At 44.7% G+C, this 25,220-nt stretch overlaps 1 protein-coding gene across 3 annotated transcripts in view; it reads left to right on the top strand.

The window, feature by feature from the left end:
* The window catches only part of galt (galactose-1-phosphate uridylyltransferase), a 56,134-nt gene that overhangs the window by 28,943 nt on the left and 1,971 nt on the right, over nucleotides 1–25,220 (top strand). For 2 of the 3 annotated variants that reach the window (XM_028974593.1, XM_028974591.1), the window contains 3 exons: nucleotides 2,643–2,775; nucleotides 7,545–7,628; nucleotides 24,994–25,148. In XM_028974593.1, coding sequence (XP_028830426.1) covers nucleotides 2,643–2,775; nucleotides 7,545–7,628; nucleotides 24,994–25,148 — 372 coding nt within the window. The remainder of the gene's footprint in view (nucleotides 1–2,642; nucleotides 2,776–7,544; nucleotides 7,629–24,993; nucleotides 25,149–25,220) is intronic. The other variant, XM_028974594.1, reaches the window with a different exon arrangement.

The following is a 25,220-nucleotide window of genomic DNA, read 5'->3' as shown; positions in this document are numbered from 1 at the left end:
TCTTCTGTAAATCCACCTCTGGTGTTCCTGAGATGTCCATGGGCAAGATGAGAGCCATTTTAGTGCCCTGGTGCGTCGTAACGTGCATTTAAAAAGCACGTTTGTCCGCATGCAACGGAGAGAATAGCGGGTCCTGCACGGCGAGGACTTTAATGGGCCTTCGTTATTAATCAAAGCCCCCCAGTGAGGCTCCGCATGAGAATGTGGAATTTCGAGGAGGGAACCCAGAGATGGTGGAAAGAGTAACATGGCGAGGCCGTGATTCTTCCTAATGGCACATCAGCACAAGCTTTAGGACGGACTGAGAGGAAGATAAAGAAGAGGGATAGTCTAATAACTGCAAGCGGCACCCTGAAGTTCGGAGAACTAGCCGCCAAAAGACAAAGCAAGAGTCCCCCCCGCCAGCTGCTATTATTCCTCTTCAGGAATTGTTAAATAATGCACTCGTAAATGGGCCTAATTGCAGATTTAATAAGCGGCGGCGGGGTAATCATATCCTCGGAGCTGTTGTTGCTTTGAAAGTTTAATCAGACTTGCAGCACTCTGGTGTCTCGATTCTCACCCCCCCTTCAAACCCCCCTCCCTACTGATCTGTACTTGTAGCACCAGCGTGAAGCTTGATTCCATCGGAGTCGAACAAATCGCTCGCTGGGATAAAATATTATTAGTTTTTTGGTATTTTGTGAACATTCTCATCATTTGAACGAGATCTCATGGCCGGCGGCATGCAGTGTGCGCCAAAATAAAATAAAGTAAATGAAGTCAGGCGGCCCCCGTGGAGGGTGGGGTTTCGTAAGAAAGCGGATGTGTATCGGACCGTGGCAACAACAGTCGGCGTGAAGTTACGTGGCGTTATCGCGCGCGTTTTCACATGTAAACATGCAGGCCCGTGTAAATTATTTCGTCGCAGGGAGGAGATTGCTCCCAGATTGTTCCCCTGGTGTGTGCAGAGCGGTTGTCGGAAGTAGCAGGTCCCTATATCGACTGTCTGGGGAAAATTTTTATTCTTTTCATGGGTTTCAGTTTTATTTTATGCCACCAACACATTCGGAAGCAATCAAAATGATGTATTAGATGTTAAGGCATAATTACCCCCAAAATAATGACCTTTGTTTCAAAGCAGGGTCGCAGGGGCTAAAATATTCCATTTATTATAATGTCTGGGAGGATTAACAGCGAGTGGAGGGATGAATAAACCTCTGGAATAAAGAATCAGAGGTTGAAAGGAGATGTGACTTGGTGCAATAGTTTTATTAGAGTGGCTATATGTTCCCAGGCTGCAGATTTCTCCGGCACTGAGGTGGATATTAATATTGAATAATTTGTCAGACAAGGCATATACTAAAGTCTATAATAGTATACAGTGAATGTGAATATGATTATTTACCATTACATTGAGCAGAATATAATCACTTCGCTGCTGATTTTAGGTCATATTTCACATATTGTTAGATGTAATATGTGAAATAGGATTAAAAAAAAAATCCATATGAATTTTACTAACTAGTTAATTCTGGTTCTACTGGTGGAGACCCAAAGACTAAAATATCCAGTAGCATCACTCAGATTTTATATTAATATGCCAAGAGGAGCTTCAATGTCATTTATACAGATTATGTTGCTAAGCAACTGGAACCTGTTAAGAACTGGTGGAAGAGCTGTGTTAATATTAATAAAAATATAAATGAAGTTGCAGCGGTTCTGTCGCCTGTCTGTCTTGGAGATGACTCTGTACGGGCTCTAATTGGTTCTCATCAGGCGTTGGGCTCGTTGTCACGTGACTCCCCCTCATCAGTGCCTCTGTTCTCTCTGTCACTGCCACATGTCAACCAAATCCATTCTGTAATCCATCATCATTCCGCCACGCTCCCAGCATGCCCCCCCGTGATTCTTGTCCTTGGAAGCCTGCGGGGGCGTGGTGCATTGTTTGTCTCTGCGCGGGGTCATTTTGATCCCGGCTGGACATGTTTTATTGGGGTTAAATTACTGAATGTCCTGAACTGGTGAAGCAACGTATCCCCCCTGCCCTGGAACCTGGCCTGCACGTTCAAACGCGAGCCGCCTCCCGTATGCTTGGCTGATGGGGAACAAATAGTCTTAGCTCAGAATCACTTAACTCTGAAGGCTTAATCAAGCCACTCGTTGGGTGATCAGTTGCCTGATTGTGAGTTTGGGACGTCTCGGCAATTGTGCCGAAGTAAGGGAGGTTAGAGGACAATGCCTGCCAAGAATAGAAGGTTCTGTTGGGAATTTAAGAACATTTTACACATTATTTTCTTGTTTCATTTTAAAAGCTAAAAGAGCCAGTAGATTTAGTTTGTTTTAGGACTATGGTTGGCTTTAAGCTTAGAAGCTTCATAATACATTTGGTAGATTTGGGTAAACCCATTCACATTGTCACATGCATCCCCAGTGGCTGGGTTAAGTTAATTAACTTGAAAAGATCTCATCTGATTGAAAATTGTCATTTAAACCTTCGATTATATTTTTGTTGCTGATATTAATTGAGGCAGGATACTCCTTAGGCTTAATTTTATTGCATAGAAATGGTGCGGTTCACACACAGAACCAAAAAAAAAAAAAAAACATGCTTGCGTGTGTAAGTTTGCAGGTACACATGTGTAGGTGTGTGTGTGTTACAGGAGCGGGTTGTGGTGGACAATGACGACTGGTTGGCAGTGGTGCCATATTGGGCAACCTGGCCCTTTCAGACGCTGCTGCTTCCCCGGCGACACGTCCTGCGGCTCCCCGACCTCACCGCTCAGGAGAGAGACAGTAAGCGCCAAACGTTGAGCCCCTCAGATCCCTCACGTCGGGGCTGAATCAGATGCCCACTGACGCCGTTGAGTGCTCTAAAGCGGTTCAGGTGAAACTCATCTCTGTGTTACGGCTGTAGAGGCGTGTAAAAAGCGTTATGAGCTGGAAAGGAATATGCCGCGTCTTTGTAATTTTGGTTCTTAACCCGATTTGCTAAACCATGTCTCTTATTCTCCTCCGCTTCCATGGAATCATGTGATACCCAGGAAATCCCGTTGATTCCACTATGGTAGCTTAGGAGTGTGGGTTTCAGTGCCCACTTCTTCAGCGCATTAGCTATGCAGCTCGTTCCCTTGCTCATTTGCATCTGACACGTTCCTATTGTTTAACCAATCCTCCCTCAGTCTGAGCAGACTTTCTAATAACAACATTTTACATTTTGACTGAGGAGACCGAATGAGATTTTTTTTTTTTCATTTCTCTCTTTCTCAGAGAACCAAAATATGTTGCTAAATTCTTTACGCCCCGACATCCAAAACACTATTTTAAGCTCTCCCCAGCACCCTGCCTCATTTGCACATCACTGTCTTCTCTTGGCACACTCCTCACTGGGTGTCCTGTGCTGGTCTTCTGCATGAATCTCGCACACACACACACACACACACACTCCAGTTATTAGTGCTGACCTGCTGGTGACGCGCAGGTGATTCGTATTGTAAGGTGGGGCTGCGGCAGCAGATAAGCGCTGCCCTGCAGGCTGCCAGGCGCGAGTGGCTCTGCCGTGACAGCTGTAATCCCTGATGTAAATAAACGGCAGGCCAATCGCCGAAGGTGGCGGCGCAGAGCCGGGCCGGCCGAGCGGCGCGTCACGCCGGGACCGCGGCGCCAGGCAGCTCGGGCGATTAAAGATGCGAGGCTGTCTGAACTGTTGACAGACTGCGTGCCGGAATGGCTTCATTGCTTTGATGGACCTGCTCTCTGCTCATTGTTTTTTTTATTGCCAACATTGAAAATATGGCCTGATATACTTGCTATAACAATGCAGTTTCTTCTCTGTGTAATAATTCTACATCAAAAACCCACCTCACTGCTAAAATTGAGGTGAAATTGCTCATCAAGAGACCTTTTCTCCTAGTAAAAAAAAAGTACATGAGAGTATGTGGAAGATGTTCACAAAAGCTATATTTCAGACGTATGCTAGAGTTGGTTTCCTCTATTACCGTGTCAAAGCAATCTCACCTTTTGTGTGCATAAATATTCCTCTTGTAAGTCACAGAGTGAAAAAGGAAAGGAAAATAATAATGGCTACAAATAAATATTTTTTTTTTTATTATTTTATTTACTTTCATTATACAGTCGTGGCCAAAAATAATGTTTTTCACAAAGTTTGAAAATGGACTTCATCCACTCCAAAAAAAAACATTTGTTTAGACCTGCCACAAAAGGACCTGCTGAGATCATTTCAGTGATCCTCTCATTAACACAAGTGAGAGTGTTGACAAGCAGACTGGAAGCTTGAAATCATTGTTCTTCCTCTGTTAACCATGGTTACCTGCAAGGAAAAACGTGCTGTCATCTTCGCGTTGCATAAAAAGGGCTTTACAGGAAAGGGTATTGCTGCTACTAAGATTACACCTAAATCAACCATTTATTGGATCATTAAAACTTCAAGGAGAGACGTTCAAGTTTTTGTGAAGAAAGTCCAGCAAGTGCCAGGACCGTTTCCTCGAGACTATTCAGCTGCAGTCTCAGGGTGCCACCAGTACAGAGCTTGCTCAGGAATGGCAGCAGGCAGGTGTGACTGCGTCTGCATGCATAGTGAGGTGAAGTCTTTTTGAGGATCAAGGACACACTTGATCAACATCAGGGACACACTGATATTCTGATTGTTTGGGGCATCTGGAAAAATGATTGTCCGGAGAAGAAAAGGTGAGCGCCACCATCAGTCCTGTCTCGTGCCACTTGAGACACTTGAGAACTTGTGGTTAATCCTCAAGAAGCAGGTGGACAAACAAAAACCCACAAATTCTGACAAACTCTAAGCACTATGCACTAAATATAATGAAGGAATGGGTTGCCATCAGTCAGGATTTGGCCAGAAGTTGATTGACAGCATGTCAGGGCGAATTGCAGAGGTCTTGGAAAAAAAGGACCAACAATGCTAATTGTCACGTCCATGTGGGCATGACGCGGCGGGTGCACGGAGAGGAGGACGAGGAGTGACGAGGAATGACGAGGAATGGAGGACGCTTTCACCTGACATCACGGAACAGGGGTTTAATTAGTGAATCACAGGACAGGGGAGACATCCGAGACGAAGACACTAGTGAACACGGAACATAACTTCAAAGACCTGACCGCGGACAGAAACGAACAGGGCAGCTTTATACAATTAACACAGGTGAAAACGATTAGGGAACATTACACAGGACAACAATGAAACTCCGGTCCGGATCCTGATCCTGACCCGGACCGGAGTAACCCCCATTTCGGACCGGATCCTGACAGCTAATATTGACTCTTTGCATCAACTTGATGTAATTGTCAATAAAAGCCTTTGAAGTTTATAAAATTCTTTAATTAAAACCAGTATTTGTGTCATTATCAAAACCTTTGGCCATGACTGTATGTTTGGACCTTTTAAGTGTACCTTTTATCATCTTGAACTGTTCAAAACATGGCTTTCTAGGTGTGGGAATGGCATATAGGAATGTTCACCTCAGTTAAAGTAATCTGTCCACTACTAAAATAGTGTCTTTATTGGTGGGAATGAGAATAGGATAAACCACTGAGATATATACAATCTGAATAAGCATAAATGGGTTTTTATCTCTGAATGGAAAGTGGTATTTACAGACGCCACTGATGTAGCCAGAGCTGCAGGCTTTTGGTTTTCTCCTAAGGTCAAAACTGTTTACATTAGAGCAGAGGTCAGGGGGCTCTTGAGCTCCATGAGGCTCTTCATCTGCCTTCTCGCCGCTTCGAGGCAGAATCAGAAATCAGCCACATCTCAGAATCAAAGAAACCAACAAGGCCTACCATAACAGTAAAGAGTACAATGGTAAAGAAAGGAAAAAGGTCAAAAAAGGCCCAAGGCAGAATCACCTTATAGGGTTTTTTAAAAGTTTTTTTTAGACTTTATGGACTATGCAAAACACTCACTTACATTTACGGCAGATGCTTTTATCCAAAGCGACATACAATCAGTAATTACATGGACAGTTCTCATCGAGACACTCAATGGTAGTAAGAGGGGTTTGAACCTGGTTCATAGGTGAGTGTTTTACCCACTAGGCTACTACCACCCCTGGCCTCTGGTCTAATGCCACCCGGTAGTAGCTAGAGATAGGTGTACAGGTACAATGATCACATTTGGCCGCATCTGCTAAACTGTAAGTCTACATGTGAAAGATGGGATCGACCATGTAATATTGTAATGTTAATGTCCAATGTGTTTGTTTTGCTTGGTATTAAACATTTATGTGTAATTATTTTTTAATCGTCATTCTGGTTCATCTTTCTCTTAGTTTCTCTTAATTCTCCCAGCAGATGTTGTTTTGAATGTGTTTTTATTAATTCATTTGCTTGCTCTGACAACTCCTACACTTTTAAAGACAGTTAAACAGAGGCCTGGCAGTCAAAAAACTGGGCAATTGGTCAAATGAGCCTCAACGTCGTGTTTGATGTCCACTCAAAAATGGGCAACAAACAAAATCGCTCCGGGGGGGGGTGGACTGACTGTAATTAGTGAAAGTAAATGACCCTGGATAAGAGCATCTCCGCTAATGAATAAATCTAAAGTGCACCATTACGAGAGGAAGATCTACTGTGGCCAGGTAAAGGTAATTATCCACCGGATAACGGAAGTTTGGAGAGCTGCACCCCGTCTCTGGCATCCGGCCCCGTCCCAGACGCGCCTCCCCAGCAGACCATCCATCATTTTGCCGGGAAAGACGAAGCGCGTCGGCTTTTATCATGCAAATTGTTTCGCGAGGGGCTTTTGAAGCCAATGCTGGCAGAGGTTCTGGAGTCAGCAAAGCAGCGAGGGCTGTTCCGGGATCGAAGACCCCCAGCCTTGCATATAATCCACTTTATTGACAGGCAGGCAGGAAGGATGTTTCCTTGGAAGGAAGCTGTTGCAGCTTGCAGCCCTTCGCCCATGTGGCCACTGTTTTGGCCCGAGAAGGTTGGGTTGGAAAGTCTGTGCCGATGGCGGTGGAGGCAACTCCAGCCTTTTGACATCTGCTTGCATTATCTGGTATGAATGCTTCATAACTGTGCAATCAAAGAAGAAGAAGCTCTCCAGATGTCTCCCCTGCGTTTTGCATTCAGGTACTCGTCAGTCCTTGGGTTTTAATTTAAAGCTGTTATTTTATGGCCATAGTTTCTGAATTACACAGACAGCTGGGGTTTTCCTGTTCATTTGCTGCACCTTCTGAACGAGCGTCAGCCTTGAAGGACAAACTTCATTTGCACACTAATTTCAGCAGGAGGCTCGGTCTGGGTTTTGTTTAGGAGCTAACAGTTTTAACTTGCAATCTTTGTGTGTGTGTGTGTGTGTGTGTGTGATCGAATGTATGTCTGTCACAGTGGGCAGGCTCCAAACAATGCTATTTTCTTTTAGATGCGCTGGTGAATTAGACCGTCTCTTTCTTGTGAGAGGCGAGCCGGGCCGCACGGTGACTGGTGCGGTAATGAAACATCGCTGGATGGAGCCCGAGCGGTATTAGATGGAATTGAAGTCAATTCGGTCTGTTTTACGTTTATTTCTCTTTCTCTCCCCGCAGGCCTGGCATCCATAATGAAAAGGCTCCTGACCAAATATGACAACCTCTTTGAGATCTCCTTCCCATACTCGATGGGCTGGCATGGTAAGAGCTTCATTCAGCCGACCATTTACAAGACAGTTGTGTGATGGGAGCACGGAGGATGACAAATGGGAGGCGATGCCAGTCGCCTTGTTGCCATGGAGAGTGACGGGGGGAGGGAGGGAGGGAAGGCTAGGAGGGACGCTCCAGCTCCAGCTCTTTGATGGATTCTGACAGACCTCGGCCGAGATAAAAATGGCTGCGAGAACTTCCCCGCCACAGCAGTCAGGGTTCAGGGTCGTCTCGGTGTCATCCCCGAAACGCATCGGCGTATCAGAGGACGAGGAAATGTCACCGGAGGCCCTGTAGAGGCGGAGGAGTGTGTGTGTGCATTTACCCAAGTCGATTCATGAAATGACTAAATTCTCCTCTCCTCTTAGTAGAAAATGGGCTCTCAGAGCATAATGATGCCGAGTGGTGATAATGGTTCGGACCTTTTTGTACATCTTGCCCAGACCCTTACAGAATGTCACACTCAAGTGAAAGACGCACAGCGGCTCATGAAATGCCAGGCTGTTTGCCATTCAAACCCGAGGCCCCTTGGTTATGATAACAGTTGAGCGTTTTGACAGAAGAAATGAATCGAATAAAGTCGGGACTCGCCGACACCGGGCTGATTTAATCTCCAGTCATGCTGCTGTCACAGAGGACCGGCTCCGTTCTTCTCAGCCTGGTGGCTGAATGGCGCCGAACAACGGCTCTGACAACTGTCACCTGCAACTCCGCCGAGTCTTTTCTGGTATCTTTCCGACCTGCGGGAGTTAACTGAGAGCGGCGGCGTGCTTTGGGAGCTAAACCCCCACCCCGAACCTCACTTATCGGTGTCATCAGCTCCGGCCCGCTTTGCATTTACTTAATGACGGGATTTAACCGAATGGCACGTCCCGAGCAGCCCTGCCTTGATATCCCTTTCCTTTCTGGCGGGTGCCCTCCGCACTCTTCATTATTCCTTGATGGAAAAAACCCCCGCAGCCTCCTGCCGCATTTTCTCCGGTTCCGCATGGGGCACGCTGCTGTCCTGGGCCAACGTGCATCTCTCACAGACGACATCAATCATGCAAATTATCCGCATTGCGTCCTGATGGGTTGAGTGGCTGGTGTTCACCTGAGCATTCGAACCAGAGCATCCTCTCGCTCTGCCAATTAGTGACGTCTGTGATTGGGCAAAGTCATCTGAGATGCCCGCCATCGCTGTCTCCGCCTCATTGCAATAGGTCAAGAACACTCAGGACTGGTGGGGGTTCTAGTGGATTCTGAATTGCAGGATTTCTGTTGGCAGAAATCTGTTACTGCAAATCAATGAATTGTGTGATTGTGTGATCACCGATGATGAAACAAATTATATCTCTGGAACAAATTATAAGTCGCTCTGCATAAAAGCGCCTGCTGCTAAATGTCACGTAATGGAATTAAATTTAAGGACTCCAGCATCATTGAATTGTTGATGAATATGACATAAATCAAATGATGGATCCTTTGGTGCAACAGGTTACATCTCCAGCAGTGTAATAGAGACTAGACAATCTGAAATAATGAGCACTGAAGCTGTTCTGGTTGCTCATGGTGACCAAGGTCTTAAAGACCCATATCAGTCAAAGTCAACTTTATTGTCAATTCTGCCACATGTACAGGACATACAGAGAATTTAAATTGCGTTACTCTCAGACCCATACAAGTAACATTAAAATACAACAATAACATTAAATACAATATATAGGCTCACTGTTGGACCTTCATGGAGGTCTTGGTTGCCAATGGCAGACAATTGTTGGTGCAAACAGGGTTTGCTTGCTACAGAACAGAGATGGGGACATAACGGGGCGTTAAAAGGTTTGTAGGAGAGCCTGCAGTGCCCAGGCTAAAATGCCTGTCCATCTGGGCCTGCTAATGGTCCTCTCCTTCAAATCAGCTGAATCTGTCCACCCCTCTTCACCTTAGAACTAATGTACGGCGTTCGGGTGTATGTTCATAAGAAGCACGTTGAGTAGCCATTCCAGGACCTTTTTTTCATCTTTGTGTATATACACAGCAACAATCCCGTAATATTTTTCTCCATGTTATTTTCTATAACAAGGAGGCATCATGATCAGTTAATGAATCTGCTCAATATTAAGGTTCTGTTTCTCTCAGTCCCAGTCAATAGATCTGTTCTACTGGGAATTTTTCACACTGTTTACATGTCGTCTTTCCACATGTTCAATTTTCTCCAATTTTGTTCCAATTTGTCTTTCGATAACTGTGCCCATCAATTCTTTTCTTATGTCAGCTTTCTCTCGGACTCGAGTTCCCTGTCTTTCAATATTTTTCTTTCTTTCATGTCAGGTGTATGTCTTCCACTCCACTGATCTTTCGAACCATCTCCTTTACTACCCCCATGTCCGTTCTCTGTCTCCAGGTCTGTCAGATCTCTTCATGTCTTTTGTAAAAGATTAGCTTTGAGATTATAACGGCTGCCTACATATTGCTTTGCTGTTGTCTGCCGCCCTCGGTTTTCAAGGAAATGTTTAGTTTAAAATATCATGCTTAAAAGATTAAAAAAATGACAATTTTTATGATAGTTTTTTTGACAATATAGGTTGTTTTAATTAGGACATCAGGACATTAGTCCATAGCACTGAAACGACTGCTACCATTTGTGAGTGGCGTGCAGAGCAGATGTAAATTAGGAAATTTGTTGGGTCTGGTGGGCGGAAGTCGCGGCACCTGTGATGTTTCGGCGCGCCGCGGGGTCCTTCGTCCCACACGCACAGGCGCTGGCGCTCGCCTCACAGATCCTCTTAAAACCCTGCTAGCCAACAGCGGGAGGCCACCAACAGTCAAAGCGGGTCATGCAGTTTATGAGGCGGCTGTCTCATGTCCTTCCGTAGGTGAAGTTAGGTGAGCAGAAGTTGAGATTTCCGCGCCATTTACAAGAAGCATGGGGTGAAATAAAGTATAAGTATGGCTAAAGGTAACAAGTGTGTTTCGCTTGACAGGCGCGTGACATGAAGTGGTTTTTATTTCCAAGTTGTGTGTGACTGTTACGTTCCAGTCCAGGGGTATGGGCCCATAACAAAAGAAAAGACAAAACCCACTAAGACGAAACGGAGCAATTTAACAAGTAATTTATTAACAAAAAAGATGAATTATTATTAAATAAGAAATACATATAAAATGAATTACAATGAATAACGACAATCAAAAACCATAGGTTGCGTTGTCAACAGGAAATGCTATGAAGGTCCCTTTTATACTGGCTGTCTGCAGCAGGAACAGGTAAAGTGAAGTGATTGTCATTGTGAAACACTGCAGCACAGCACACGAAATGTGTCCTCTGCATTTAACCACCGGGATTCGAACCAGCAACCTTCTGATTATGGGGCCGCTTCCTTGACCGCTAGGCACCCACTGCCCCATGCGGGTGGGTTCAATTGGCAACCACAAGGCATCCTGCAACACAACACAAACACAGAGCAAAAATGGCAGGACGTAACCAGTACTTGCTGAATCCACACCTTATATTTACAGAAATATTGCAGATTTTTGCACAGGCTAAAAGTTAAACGTCTACGTATGCAATTTTGATATAAAAAGCAGCTCTTCTGCCGTAGGACTATTTGACAATTTAAGAAAGGTGAAATGGTTGTGGTTAGCTGGTCAGCAGGTCGGGCCTGCCTGGTCATGCACTGGGAAACTAATGTCTCACAGATTATGGCTAAATTTATCATTTCCCTTTCAAGGGGCCGTAAAACGTTCCCTCAGAAACTACTCTTTTAATGCGGTCCAGTGGGTCACAGGATATTAAGGCCGTTCAACGTGTGCTGATGCTGCTGTGTGCCATTAGACGAAAATGCAGCACCAAGGGCCATTTTTTATGCCCTTTCTCTGAAGGCTTTTTCACCTGTGTCTTTTGAATCAGACCTGACGAATACATGTTTGAACTTGGCGCCCCGAGCTCTTGTTAAATTTGGGATCATAGTATAGTATGGGAATCATGTAATCATGTTTTTTCTCTCTTTCTGTCTCCATGTGTCTATAATAAAAAGGTGTAATTGTTTCCTGGCCCTGAAAAGACACGTCTTTCGTCCCCCATTGTCCTCCAAAGTCAAACTCAAACTTCATTAAACTAGTGTTGTGAAAAGAAGCCGCTCGACTGGCTTGATAGCTCCGATTTTTATACTTTTCTTAATTTAGCGTTTCTCCGTCTTTTATGCTTTCGTAATAAGACACGGCGAAGCCTGACGAGAACATCAGTGGATTTATGGTGGGAGAAATGGGATAACGATCTTGATTGCTCTTAAATCTCGGCTGGACACTTGCTCCCTGCCTCGCTGTCCATTGGCTGCCATTTCTCCTCCTCCCACCACTCGGCTGTTGTGTCACATCCAATCACGGCAGATGAAAACGGGCCATTTTCCAGCCAACAGGCAACCAGAAGGAAACCTTAGTCAGCACGTTGTATAAACTGAGCACCGTGGCGGCCAGTTATTGTGTAAATCGCATATAAATACAACCCCAAATCAGAAAAAGTTAGTACAGGGTGGAAAAAGTGAATTTAAAAAAATTAAGCAGTAAGTCACAAATTTCCCTTGACTTTTAAGTTGCACCGTCCACATAAAATGCCAACACATTCCAAAAAAGTTCGGATGGGGACGATTCTGGGGTAGTAATGAGGTGTAATAACTAAATAATGACTAAATAATAACTAAATAATGAAACTGGTGATGTTAACAGGTGATTGCAATCTTGATTCGGTACAAAAGCAGCATCGAGGAAAGGCCTACTCCTATAAAGGCCTACTCTGCAACGATGGGCAGAGGATCGCCATCGTTGGCAAAAATTGGAGCAAAAAATTAGGATCCAGCATTCCTCCCTCTACAGTGCATAATGGCAGCTAAAACTGTACTGTGCCTAAAGGAAGCCCTTTATAAATAGTGTCCAGAAGTGCCGCTGACTTCTCTGGGCTCGGAGACATCTGGGACGGTCCATTGTGCAGTGGAAACCTGTATTGTGGTCAGACGAATCCTTTTTTCACATCTTTTTTTGGAAGAAATGGACACCGTGTGCTGCGGACCAAAGAGGAAAAGGACCATCCAGACTGTTACCAGATGCAAGTCCAAAAGCCAGGGTCTGTCATGGTATGGGGTTGTGTCTTGCACTTCTGCGATGGCACCATCAATGCTAAGAAGTATATCTCAGCTGCCTTCAAGACGACGTCTTTTCCAGGGACGCCCATGCTTATTTCAGCAAGACAATGCAAAACCACGTACTGCGCGTATAACAAAGGCATGGCTGTTTAAGAAGAGGGTGCGGATGCTTGACCCGTACTGTTACGCACCTAAAATGATGTTTTCAGGAAGAATGGGACAAACTAACACCTGCGACACTTAGTCACTGGACTTCTTCAATGCCTGAATGTCTTTTAACTGTTGTTAAAAGACAGGGGAACTGTACAAAGTGGTAAACGCTGTACTGTCCCAACTTTTTTTGGAATATGTTGCCTGAATGTCTGCAATGAAATACAATTTGAGGAAAATGTATTACTTGCTTTTTTCTTTTTTTATTCACATTTTCCCAACCTTTTCTGATTTGGGGTTGTACAAGCATCAATAATTAATGTATTGAATACAGTTTGAAACAGTATCTGTGTATAAGATCGTATTAAAAAATATGTTTTATTTGCACGAATTATTTTAATACCAGAATTTAAGTGGGTTTGGCTCTGAAACCATGCAAATTACAACAACATTTGATGCAGAGGCAAGGTCATGTTCATTTGTCAAAAATCATAACAAGACAGTTTATACATTTATTTGTCATGCTGAAAAAGGACACAGGCTGGTTGCTCTGCCAGCATGATGGATGATTGTGAATTAGCTTGAATTAGCATTATAGAGTTGTAAAACGCGCACAAATTGTATTCACTTATTGGCCACCCTGTTATATAGAGAAATTTCAGGTCTGCTCCTCATTTACCCAACACTCGTTTGACATTGAAGAAAAAAAAAAAAGCTTGGCAGACAGTGTTTCACCTCGACAGCCGGAGAGTTGAAAGCAATATCATGTGACCATATAGAAACGAAGGAGAAGGCAGGAAAAAAGCATGTTTTTCTCATTTTCTCCGAGATTTTATCACCTCTTTTCCATTCAACGGAACTTCATTAATTGAAGCTTCGTGTTCTGTGATTGCCTCCTTGTCTTTTCGGAGCCTCGTATTTCGACTGAGAGAATGTTGGGTTAGGTCCTCTGATAGCCCTTCATTAATTTTCCCAAAACGCAAGGAATTTCTTGCCATTTATTCCCTCCCCCCATTTCTCCTCCTCTATGCCGTATTAAAGATCATTTTGACAATTATTTTAGCAATATTGGCTTTCCAGCTTCACGTCTACTGTTCAGCAGGCAGATAATTGCATAGAGAAACCGTCTGTCAAAGGCTCTTACGGTCTTTAACAAAAGAAGTGGCTCGGTGTAGCATTTCAATTATTTTAATGGCAGTAATGGAGACCGTGAAATGTATGGGCCGAAGTTTTTCAGGGCAAATCCTCATCCTCTCTGATTTGTGAAGGAAAAGAATTACAGTACAGAATTAAGCATCTCAGAAGCAAGGATATTTCTCATTTCTCCTGAAGTTGCTGTGCTAATGAAAACGGGACTTTTCTAATAGTATCACTACTAATTTTTGGGATCATAAAAGTAGCATACAGGGTGCTTAAAACACTAAATTCTGTTGCGATATTGCATTTTTTAAAAACGAATGTTTGGAAAACAACAGTCACAGAAGTAAATTAGAAGTAAAATGACCAAATTCATTTCCTACTGGAAGGCAAAGGAGAAACAACGATATTCCAGGCATATTTATAGTTCATTTAGCCGCTGGAGATCGAGAGTGAAGATTTGGAAGCGGGAGGAATTGCTCGCTTTGCTGAGGAAAATAGTGGCAAACAGGAGAACCTGCAACCCAAGATATCCTTCAGAGGGAGCGAGGCAGGCAGATGGAGCGGGAGTGTATCTCCTGTCCCTCTCACCGCTTTTTAGTCCATTTTACTGCGCTGAAAGCTGTTTGGCCCACTGGCCTCTCCGGTTAGGAACTTGGTCTCGTGAGCACATGGCACATTGTTTATGCATTCATGTACGATTCATACAAATCCGTTCCACGGGTGCACAGACGAAGCAGAGATGGACAGACTATCAATGTTGTGAAATTTTGGCCTTTTTTTTTAGATGGGTACTGTCAACCAATTCATAAAGAAGCACAGTCACCATTAACACTTGTAGTTAATCTACAAACCTTAATGCTTTGTTTTAATCATATACACTGATTCCATAATTCCAGCATGCAATTTGAAAAAGCAAGGAAAGGGAAATTTTTAGGGTGTTTTTTTACGCTATTACGCTGTTTTTTTTTTTTTTTTTTTTTTTTTTGCGTTGTTTTGCGGTGAAGGTTTCTGGGTTTGTCACATTTGCTAACATGCTTACACTGACTGCGGTCAGTTGGTGGAATTCATGCTTTCCATGAAATTGACCAAGTTTTAAGTTTTTAATAGAAACTCGTTGGCCTCATAACTCCCAGGTAGTGATTTTAACTCCTGGTTCAGGGGTGCGGGAAGCGATATGAAGCGCTGATAACACAAAAACTACAGATCCCATAATGAAATGCCGAAAGCGATCTTTACACTGCAGCTGAGTCTGTACAGGAGCAGTTTCCACGTACCACGGATTTCCTTTTCAAAGTAAAATTGAAAACTCATACAAAAACTAAATGTGTCTGGTAAATCTACATAGAAGGTGTTTTTTGGAGGAGGTTAGCTGTTCTATGCACGTTCCTGCAAGAAATTGTCCCTCGTTTTCCGGCCTGGTGTTAGTGTGCCCAATATCCCAGGATGGTCTCTAGCAACCGCGGCCTGCCATATAAATATATGTTCACAGCAGAAGAACGAGAACATCAAAGCTGGCTCATCCTGATCCAAATTTTTTTACACCAGAAAATCGAGCCTCCTAAATTCTGATTTCCTGTGTTTTTTCCATTCCGTCACAAAAAACGGACGGCAGACAGCCAACATTTCATTCATTGGAAAGAGTCCTGAGAAACTAGAATTATGAATAAATTTGAATATTCTAGAATTGTGTTATTTGGGGTGATTATTGCAGTTATGTCAATATATCACAGTATTTGAGCAAAACTTTCACTTCACTGGCTGGGAAGAAGCAGTTAAAGATGATGGATTAAAATTATGCTAACATCATTGATTCATTTATCATTCATCCAAATTTAACCAATTGGAATATAATTTTCTGGGACAGGTTTGGTTGGTTAGGTTCATCTCAGGAACTGGACCTACGCGTCTGAGGTTTAGCATATCTGTGGTGGCTGCGACACGACTTGGGAAGAATTTGACCCTGGAGAGAACAGACTGCATTAGCGGCAGCTAAACAAACAGATTCTCAGCATTGATTGTTTCATTGATCTCAGTGATCCTGAACAAAACACAGTGAAGATCAGGCCCAAAATGCCTTCTCAAAAATTCATTAAAAAGAAGCTGTGTCCAGGAATTTCAAAGACTATCGATGAGCCTTTAAGTCTTTTCAAGAATGTGCCATCATTAAAACACTTTGTGCCCAGCTATGCATTAATCTGAGATGGGCTGAGATGGGCATCTAAAAGATGTCTTGGCTCCTACCGCTGAGCACTCTATCAAAAGGTACAAGTGACATTTGATTTATTTTTCTTAATTGAAGAGGCTGCACCTTGTCTAAACTGAAATAAACCGATGATAACTGATAGACATTCTCCATTTTCTCACAGTTTTCATTTCAAACTAATACTCTCCAGTCTACTTTTAAAAATAGTTTTAAGGTTGATTTTTAGGGAGGTGTTAATGGTTTGCTTGCTATTGCTATTATGAATTAATTGTGTTGTTCATTCAATGATTAATTCTGTGTGAGTAACACTTAAGTCCTTGCTGGTCTTTCCTTGTCTTGCACTACTAAGACAGATCAGTCAATTTAATTAGCTATTTATGAAAGATGTGGCCAGTTCATAAACTTCTCAAGTGAAGCAGTGGGCGGCCATGACAGGCACCCGGGGAGCAGTGTGTGGGGACGGTGCTTTGTTCAGTGGCACCTTGGTGGATCGGGATTCGAACAGGCAACCTTCTGATTACGGGGCCGCTTCCTTAACCGCTAGGCCACCGCTGATTATGATTTTAAAAAATAGGTTTATTTGCATGTATTTTCTGGGTTATGTACGGTGACTAGTTTGACTGGTTTGAGGATGTATTGGGGGAAGGAGTAGAGGATGAGAGGTTGTTTGAACCATTGTTTGCTTTGCTGGTCCATTCATAACTGGGCAGCATGATTGAAGAGGTGATACTTTGATCTCGGGCCAGGGTTCCCTATTCATCATCACACAGGACTGAGGGCAGACTTGATGCTACGGTAACTCAGTATTGCTTCTTGAGGCACACAGTGGGAGACAAGACAGATCACTGCTAGCTTACTGATATAAATGTCTGGGTAACACAATACAAATACATTTTTGACACAGTGTTATTCATTTTAGTGTTATGTTTGTAACTAAAAACCACATTTAACCCCTTCAAAACCAAACTCTAGGACATGAACTCCTTCAGTTTTCTATTAGTTAGCAATTACAATTAAAATAAAGGAACAAGGCAGAATTTAGTGAATTTGAGCTAGGGAAAATTAATGTTTTCTTCAAGGCTCTTTAGAGCATTACTGTGTACAAATATGTTTGAATGGCTTTGATTTCCCTTGTGAAGGTAGAGAAATTATTTACAGTTACTCTGAATATTTCGCTTTTCTACCTAAATACACAAAAAGATGCTTAGAGGTCCTGCGATACCAGAAAAATTATTTGAACTGATTTGTATGAATCCCAGAATTTGAAAGATTTTGATTGCCATTTTAACAAATATGATCGCTAATGAAACAAACCATGGTGTGAACATCTATTGCATCTTTTCTCCAAGGTACAATTCTGAACTCATGTCTCCTTGTGTAGTGCTGTGTCTGCACAGGAGAGTGTCATCTTCTCCTTTTCACAGGCTATTTAGGTTTACAGGCAATTTCATCAGGCAGATGAATTATCTGTGTAAAAGTGATGGTGACATCCATAATGCGCTTCGGTCAGGGTCGTTTAAATAACCATTCAGGCATAGTAAATTAGTATACAGCTATCAGGAGCAGCTCTATTTCAGAGACATGAAAAGCTTACAACATCAGGCTTTTTTCCAACATGAGACCCAGGTTCATCTCTGTTAAAGAGATACGCACTGTATTAAAACACACTCATCTGATGTTACCTGGCATGAAAGAGGCAAGGCACAATATAGGTTACAAAAATGAACAGTTTATAATTTATTAACATCAGTAGATTCATGTGTTTTCTTTATTTTCATGACCATTTACGTTGGTAGATTCTCACTGAAGGCATCAAAACTATGAATGAACACGTGGAGTTATGTACTTAACAAAAAATGGAGACCTGACCTCAACAGTCACCGGATCTGAACCCAATCCAGATGGTTTGGGGTGAGCTGGACTGCAGAGTGAAGGCAAAGGGGCCAACAAGTGCTAAACACCTCTGGGAACTCAAGACTGTTGGAGAAGCATTTCAGGTGACAACCTCTTGAAGCTCATCGAGAGAATGCCAAGAGTGTGCAAAGCAGTAATCAGAGCAAAGTTTTCAGTTATTTCACCTTTTTTTGTTAAGTACAGAACTCCACATGTGTTCATTCATAGTTTTGATGCCTTCAGTGAGAATCTAAATGGTCATGAAAATAAAGAAAACACATTAAATGAGAAGGTGTCCAGACTTTTGGCCTTTACAGTAAATATTGTATGTAAACAATATGCTCCTGATAGCTGTATACTAATTTATAGGTGGGTGGTAGTAGCCTAGTGGGTAACACACTCGCCTATGAACCAGAAGACCCAGGTTCAAATCCCGCTTACTACCATCGTGTCCCTGAGCAAGACACTTAACCCTAAGTTGCTCCAGGGAAACTGTCCCTGTAACTACTGATTGTAAGTCGCTCTGGATAAGGGCGTCTGATAAATGCTGTAAATGTAAATGTAAAAATGGTACCAATGTTACCCAAAATAAAAGAAAAGAGAAAGAGGGACACAGAGCAGCGGTTTGGCCCTTGAGAAACAGATAGAGTCAGAAACTGGGGGAGAGAATCCCCCAGCTCCCGGTGGAGGAGGAAGTATAGAGAAGCGCTCAGCTCTCACAAGAGAAAATTCTTTAATACATTTGACTCCCAAAAAGTTCCCACAGACCTATCAGGATTTGTTCTTTTGTTATCTCTGTCTTGTCTTTCTCGTCAAGCCATTACCTGGCTCTTGACACCTCTTGTTTTGGGGGTGTCGCAGCTTGACCAAGATATAGGCGCGGGACCTTCACGAAAGACAAAATGCCATGGACCTGGGATTTCCCATCTTTCATCTCTTTTATTGATCACACCTTATTTGTGCAGCAGCAGAAATGGATAATATTCCTTTTTCCAATATTCTGAGCATATGTTTTTCTTTCCTTTCTGTTGAAGTAAAATAATTGGCAAATAAGCAAACCCCCCCACAAAAGAATTAATTATATACACCACAATATCACACTGTCCAGTGCCCACAAGTCTATTAACTCCCAAGTTGCGCTTTTTCTTGACAATAATGCAAGAAAAATATAATGTGGTTATATTATGTCTTCAGAGGACTACCACTTCCAGGGAGTGGCAAATTTGACAGCTAGACCATGGACAGATTGGAGCCTCAAGTCTTTAGAAATCCTACTGTAAGCCTTTTCAGTCTTAAGGGTTTGAGAAGCTTCAACAATGGAGGTCTTCCAGAATGTAAAAATATAATCCCCCAGTGAACTTGAACAGAACCGAAAGGCAAAAATTCATTTTATTTGGTACAGTAAGTAAATATGAAAATTATAAGTAAACTTAAGTCATCTAAAAATGTTTACATTGAGTGGAGGCAACGGGGCTAAAAAAAGGTTGCGCAGTGGAGCAGTGGTTATAGCACTGTGGCCTCACACCTCCGAGGTTGTGATATATAAATACACTTTAAATATTAACTCTACACTAGAAGTAGAAAACCTGCTACTTTAACCCACTGATATGCACAGTAATGTTTTATTACCTCTTTTTCAGTCCTTCATTTTTTTTTTTCTGTCGTAAATATCCACTCAGGACGCCTGGTTCAGACGTCCGTGTAAATGAAGCCTTAACTCATGTGTAGTAGTGTAGAAAAATTAATGGGATGCATTGAGATATCGAATTGAATCAAATCGATTCGTGAGACCAGTGAAGCTTCAGCAGTGATCAGCAGCCGTTCTTTAAGAATATGCCGACAATCTCTGAGGCAGCCGTGAAAGGTGGCATTATAGAGGAGGCATGTGTACAGTGCAGAGGTGCCAGGTTGGTTTGGGCCAAATCCCTCATGCAGCCTGGTTGGCTGCAGGGTGAAGAGTCCGTGGGAGTGGTGCTGCTGTACCAGATGGAGATGCAGCCGGTCGGGATGCTCTCTAGGGTGCCACTGTAGAACAGGATGGGAGGAGGGAGGTGGGCCCACGTCAAGCGTCTCAGGAAGTGCAGACGCTGCATAGCCTCTTTAAAGATGCGGGTGGTGTTGGGTTTCCAGGTGAGGTCTTAGTGTTACTCACTGTCTCTAGCGTGGGGCTGTCGATGCTGAGCTGTCAAGTCATAAGCGAACTTGTAGCCGTGGTTTAAACTGTGTGTACAATTGTGGGTCAGTGGTGCTCCTGTCTCTCTGTCTTAGACGTCCTAAGTCAATATGACTGATATGCGAACTGTAGTGGATCCAGCGAACGGTTGTGGCATTATTGGAACCACATGGCCGGAACGCAGGTATCTTTTTTTTCAGACTTATCCAGATCGGAAATCAGGTGCAACCAGATGAGAATATTTCAACACACACAGCACCACGCAGCTCACACCAGATTTTGGGCACATTTTCAGTCCGCAGAATTTTGGAAAATAATAATTTGCGCGACTTTTGCCAGGTCCATTGTGCGGCTGATCCGTTGTGGCAACCCCTGATTGGAGCAGCCGATGGAAGGAGGACAATCATGAATTCACAACTCAATACATTTCCAATATAATTATATAACTGGGGCCACCCACAAATCCACAACACAAGCTGAAGGGGTGAAAGTGTTCACGCCTCATAGGTCGGCGTTTGGAACTCCCAGCCTGACCTGTGTGCCCTTGGGTGTGCGGCGTTGACTGTGAATTACTGGACCGAGGCCCGGGGGGACGTTGGGCCCGAGAAATGAAGGGTGTTAAAACCGGGTGACCAGCAGCTTGGCAGGAGGGGAGGTCCTGGCAGGGAGTGGAGGTGATGGAAAAACAGCAGTTGTACTTGTGGTTAACGCCAAAGAGGCATAACGGCCGTTCTGGTGGTTTAAATGGTGGAAATCTGTTGACAGGGGACTGGTGTGTGTGCTTTCGTGCCCGCGCCGCCTGATGAAAACTTTATTATCCGCAGTCGCCGCTAATCTAATCGTCCAAAATTGTGTCCACCACGGAGGAAGACCCACCATTCCACCAGACCGGCGTCCCAGAGGTCCATGCAGGGGGGGTTTATCCCCCCGGGAGCCGGAGGGGGCCATGAATGATTTTCATTAGGGTCGTGTTTACTGAGACGCCACCGTCGGAGAAAGTTAAAACAGAAGTTATTTTCCCAATATGTCCGGGTAATTGACCTGCAGCGAAACGTTAATAAGCAGCAAAGCCCAGCTTGCCGCGGCCTGGAAGGCGCGCCGAGAACCAGGCAATTTATTTATCCTGTTTGTTTTCATTTACGTATCCGCAGGTCTCTCGGTTCTTCTCCTCCGCTTCGTCGGCCGGTGCTGTCTCTTCTGTCGGAGGGGCCTTAACAGACGTCTGGCAGGAGCATCAGTTTCTCTCGGCAGGTGGCGTCCCGTCTCTCACGTGGGAATGAGAACATCGTGCGTTCCACTCTGTCCCGCGCCCTCTTCCCCGGGCAGGGTGCGAATGCAATACAGACCCGAGCTTCTGAGCTTGCTCCTCATCCTCAAAGGCTGGGTAGAGGGAACGGAATATGTTGGTTTTTTTTTTTTTTTGCCCTCTGCCTCCTTTCCCACAGACGCTGAGAACACCCAGCAAGAGTCTGCAACAACAACCCAACCCAACCAAACCAACCAAAAAAAAAGAAAAAGTGGGCCGATTAGAGCGGTTCATTTACAGCGGCCGCCCGAAAAGGTCATTTCCCGTTTTCCGAGGGCGTCTCAAGACGAGATTTTGGGCTCCTTACAAGCGCGGCCTCGTTGTTGTTTCTCACCTGCTGGCAGACAAGCTCCTTTCATTCCTTAAACGCGGCTCAGGAACTTTTCTCCATTATCTCCCTCTCTTTTTTTACTTTTCTTTTCGTTTTTTTGTCTTTATCCCGCCCCCTCTCCTCCCTCCGCCAGCGATGTAATTGGCACATGTGAACCTCCTTTCATTCTGTCGTTCCGACCCTCCAAAGTCACGTTTAATAAAGGACGTCACTTTAGTGGTTTAATTTGAAAGGAGCTCATTAGTTTCGGGGGAAAATATTTGCTTCTTGTCGTGAGCGGCTTTCTGCCGCCGGGGACATAATGAGCTGCGCTGCGGCCCGGCATTTAGGGAACACGTGGACGGGCGGAGCTCATCTGCGCGTTTGGGGCGATTGTTTTTTTTTTTAAGGAACGACCCTCGACCAGCGTTGCGCCGCTGAGGTGGTTCAGAGGCATCCGTCAGGCTTCCCGTCCAGCCCCGGCATGTTGACCAGGGATTCGGTTCCACCACCTGGGGCTATTTCAGCTGTCATGGAGGGGCTCTAATGGGAACCATCCAATCTGAAATTCATCCCCGACTCGCTGGGTTTATATAACCACCTCTCCCTCCGTTATGCCAGTAATGAAATGCATGTTGCATAAAATAATTTGATCAGGACACTGAGTCGTGGGAGCCTTATACGAGTTCATTTGTTTGTCGGAAAATGCTAGGGAAACAACACGGCGGCATCCAGACATGCGTCGTAATTCAAGCACATATTGGAAATTAGCGTCTTCGCCTATTAACTAACCAAGTTATCAGGGCCGCAAAGTGGATTTTCCATTTGCTTAAATGCCAATTCAGACGCAGGCTCCTTCTGACATGCCAAGGACAACAGACAAAACTGGACAGAAACGTCTCCTTTACAAGAAGACCACGGCCCCGCTCGATTCTTCATCACCTTTTTAAAAAGGGGAGCCTTTTGTCGGCCTCCCTGGGGACGTTCCTTAACGTAGCCAGATTAGATGGCCCCGGGCCATCGAGAATAAGATTTAATAGCGTCATTACGCGGCAGGCGCTCCAGGACAGGGGACACAGAGCTAAACCATTGTCTCCGATCTCCGAGCCGGGAGACGCTCTCGTCTCTCCCCGCCGCCGCGCCCTCTCGCGACGTAGCCGTGCCGTTTGTCATTAATTTCCCAGCGCTAATTATGGACGTCTCACCCGTAGCTTAAGAGGCTTACGAGGCAGGGGGTCCTCCAGCTTAAGGACCGCAGTTTAGCGAAGACAAACGGCCGAGAGAGAGAGAGAGAGAGACAGAGAGAGAGAGGCAGACACAACTTTCGAGTTAGACCATCTCCAAGATGACCGTGCCAAACGGCAACCGCGGCGCCGAGGGCGCGCGTGGAGAGGGTGAAATCGCACTCCGGAGCTGCGCCGTGCCAGGTGCCTGTGCCACGTTGAGGTTTTTTTGGAATTCACGGCTAGCCTGCGTTGGTAGGCCACGCTCGGGGTTATTTACCCCGGCACCGAGACGGGCGCATGCGCTGAGGAAATTAACGGCCGACTCGGCCGAGCAGACAGGATGAATCCGATTTCACTGGCATGATACGCTTTTCATTCATTATATGGGAATAAGAGCGAGGGATTTGGGGCCGGGAGCGAGGCCAAGCCGCCGGTTCTCACAGCCGTTTTATAACGCAATATGCACCGTGAAACCCGAACAAGCGACCGGCCCCACCGTGGACACGCGGGGTCCGGCCGCTGGTAATTACAGCCCGGCAAAGCCCAGCTGGAGACGCGGGGACGCGGCCGAGCCAGGGGGGCTTCGGTCCGCCTCCCGGTCCGAAAGTGAGGAGGATCCGCGCTGAACTGAGTCCATTTGCATTATTCACCGGTGCAGGCCGAACGCGTGGCATTTTCATTCGGCTGTTTCCCAGGAACGCTTTTATATTCATGCCATAAATTAAACATTTCAAAATGTTATGCAGTCGTAATTTCTTCAAAGTGGCCGGAACTACTCGTCATTATTCTACTGAATAAAATAACGCATAACAAATAAATCCTTATGAATATGGTAATAACGTTGGTAACCGTATGGAACATTTGCAAGGACGAATGAATAGAAATGGAGTGTTTTGCTGCATCTGGAAAGTATTTAAGCAGTAGTAAGTGCTTTTAACATCAAACTGAAAACAAATGTCGGCCAGGAAGCCTCAAGGTGTGCAGCACGTTCAGAAAATTGAGTTGACAGGGCTGGCATGCTGTACGTTAAATAGTAATACTGTAGATTAATTGATATTGCTTTATATTACCGTAATATGCGCTGTATGCATACAGGCGTAATGCATAAATAATATTACATACAATACTAGTGAATATGTTGGTATTGTCACGTCCCCATCTAGGGGTTGGGAAACATGACAACAAACGAGGGGAATGTGTGCGGTGGGAATACACAGATATCAGGCCAGAGTGAAATACTGTGCTTTTATTTACAGTGAGCGGTGACCAACCAACCAAACCTAAAGTGCTAAATACAACAACACACCATGAAAGGAGAGACAATACAAATACACGACTAACCTCACTAATCACTAACACACAACAAAGGCTTATGTCCAACTCTACAACAATCCAAAACTCCAAATCCAAAAGGGGCAATGGGGCAGTGGTGGCCTAGCAGTTAAGGAAGCGGCCCCGTAATCAGAAGGTTGCCGGTTCGAATCCCGATCTGCCAAGGTACCACTGAGGTGCCACTGAGCAAAGCACCGTCCCCACACACTGCTCCCCGGGCGCCTGTCATGGCTGCCCACTGCTCACTCAGGGTGATGGGTTAAATGCAGAGGACAAATTTCACTGTGTGCACCACATGTGACGATCACTTCACTTTTTTTTTTAAACTCTCCTCTCGCTTCCTCCTCCTCCGGCTCCACAACAATGAGCCCCGAATTGTGGCTGGTATGTTCCTTAAGTAGTTCTCTGTCCTGTGCGTTGATTGGCTGCCAGTTGACGAGGGAATTGGTGGACGGAACCATACTCCCCATCTCCGTCTATACACGTCTTATCTTTTTTCTTTTACACAGGAGCCCCCACAGGTTCTTATTTAACGGAGGACATGAGCCACTGGCAGCTCCATGCCCACTACTACCCCCCGCTGCTGCGCTCCGCCACTGTGCGCAAGTTCATGGTGGGATACGAGATGTTGGCCCAGGAGCAGAGGGACCTCACCCCCGAGCAGGTGGGTGGTGTCCGCTTGGTCCATCTACAAGTGCAGCACTTCGTCCACCTCACGCGTTTAATCGCAAGGCGT

Source organism: Denticeps clupeoides, chromosome 3, assembly GCF_900700375.1.
Source record: "Denticeps clupeoides chromosome 3, fDenClu1.1, whole genome shotgun sequence".
NCBI lineage: Eukaryota > Metazoa > Chordata > Actinopteri > Clupeiformes > Denticipitidae > Denticeps > Denticeps clupeoides.
The sequence above is the reverse complement of the archived record's forward strand: the minus strand, read 5'-3'. Positions and strand labels throughout refer to the sequence as shown.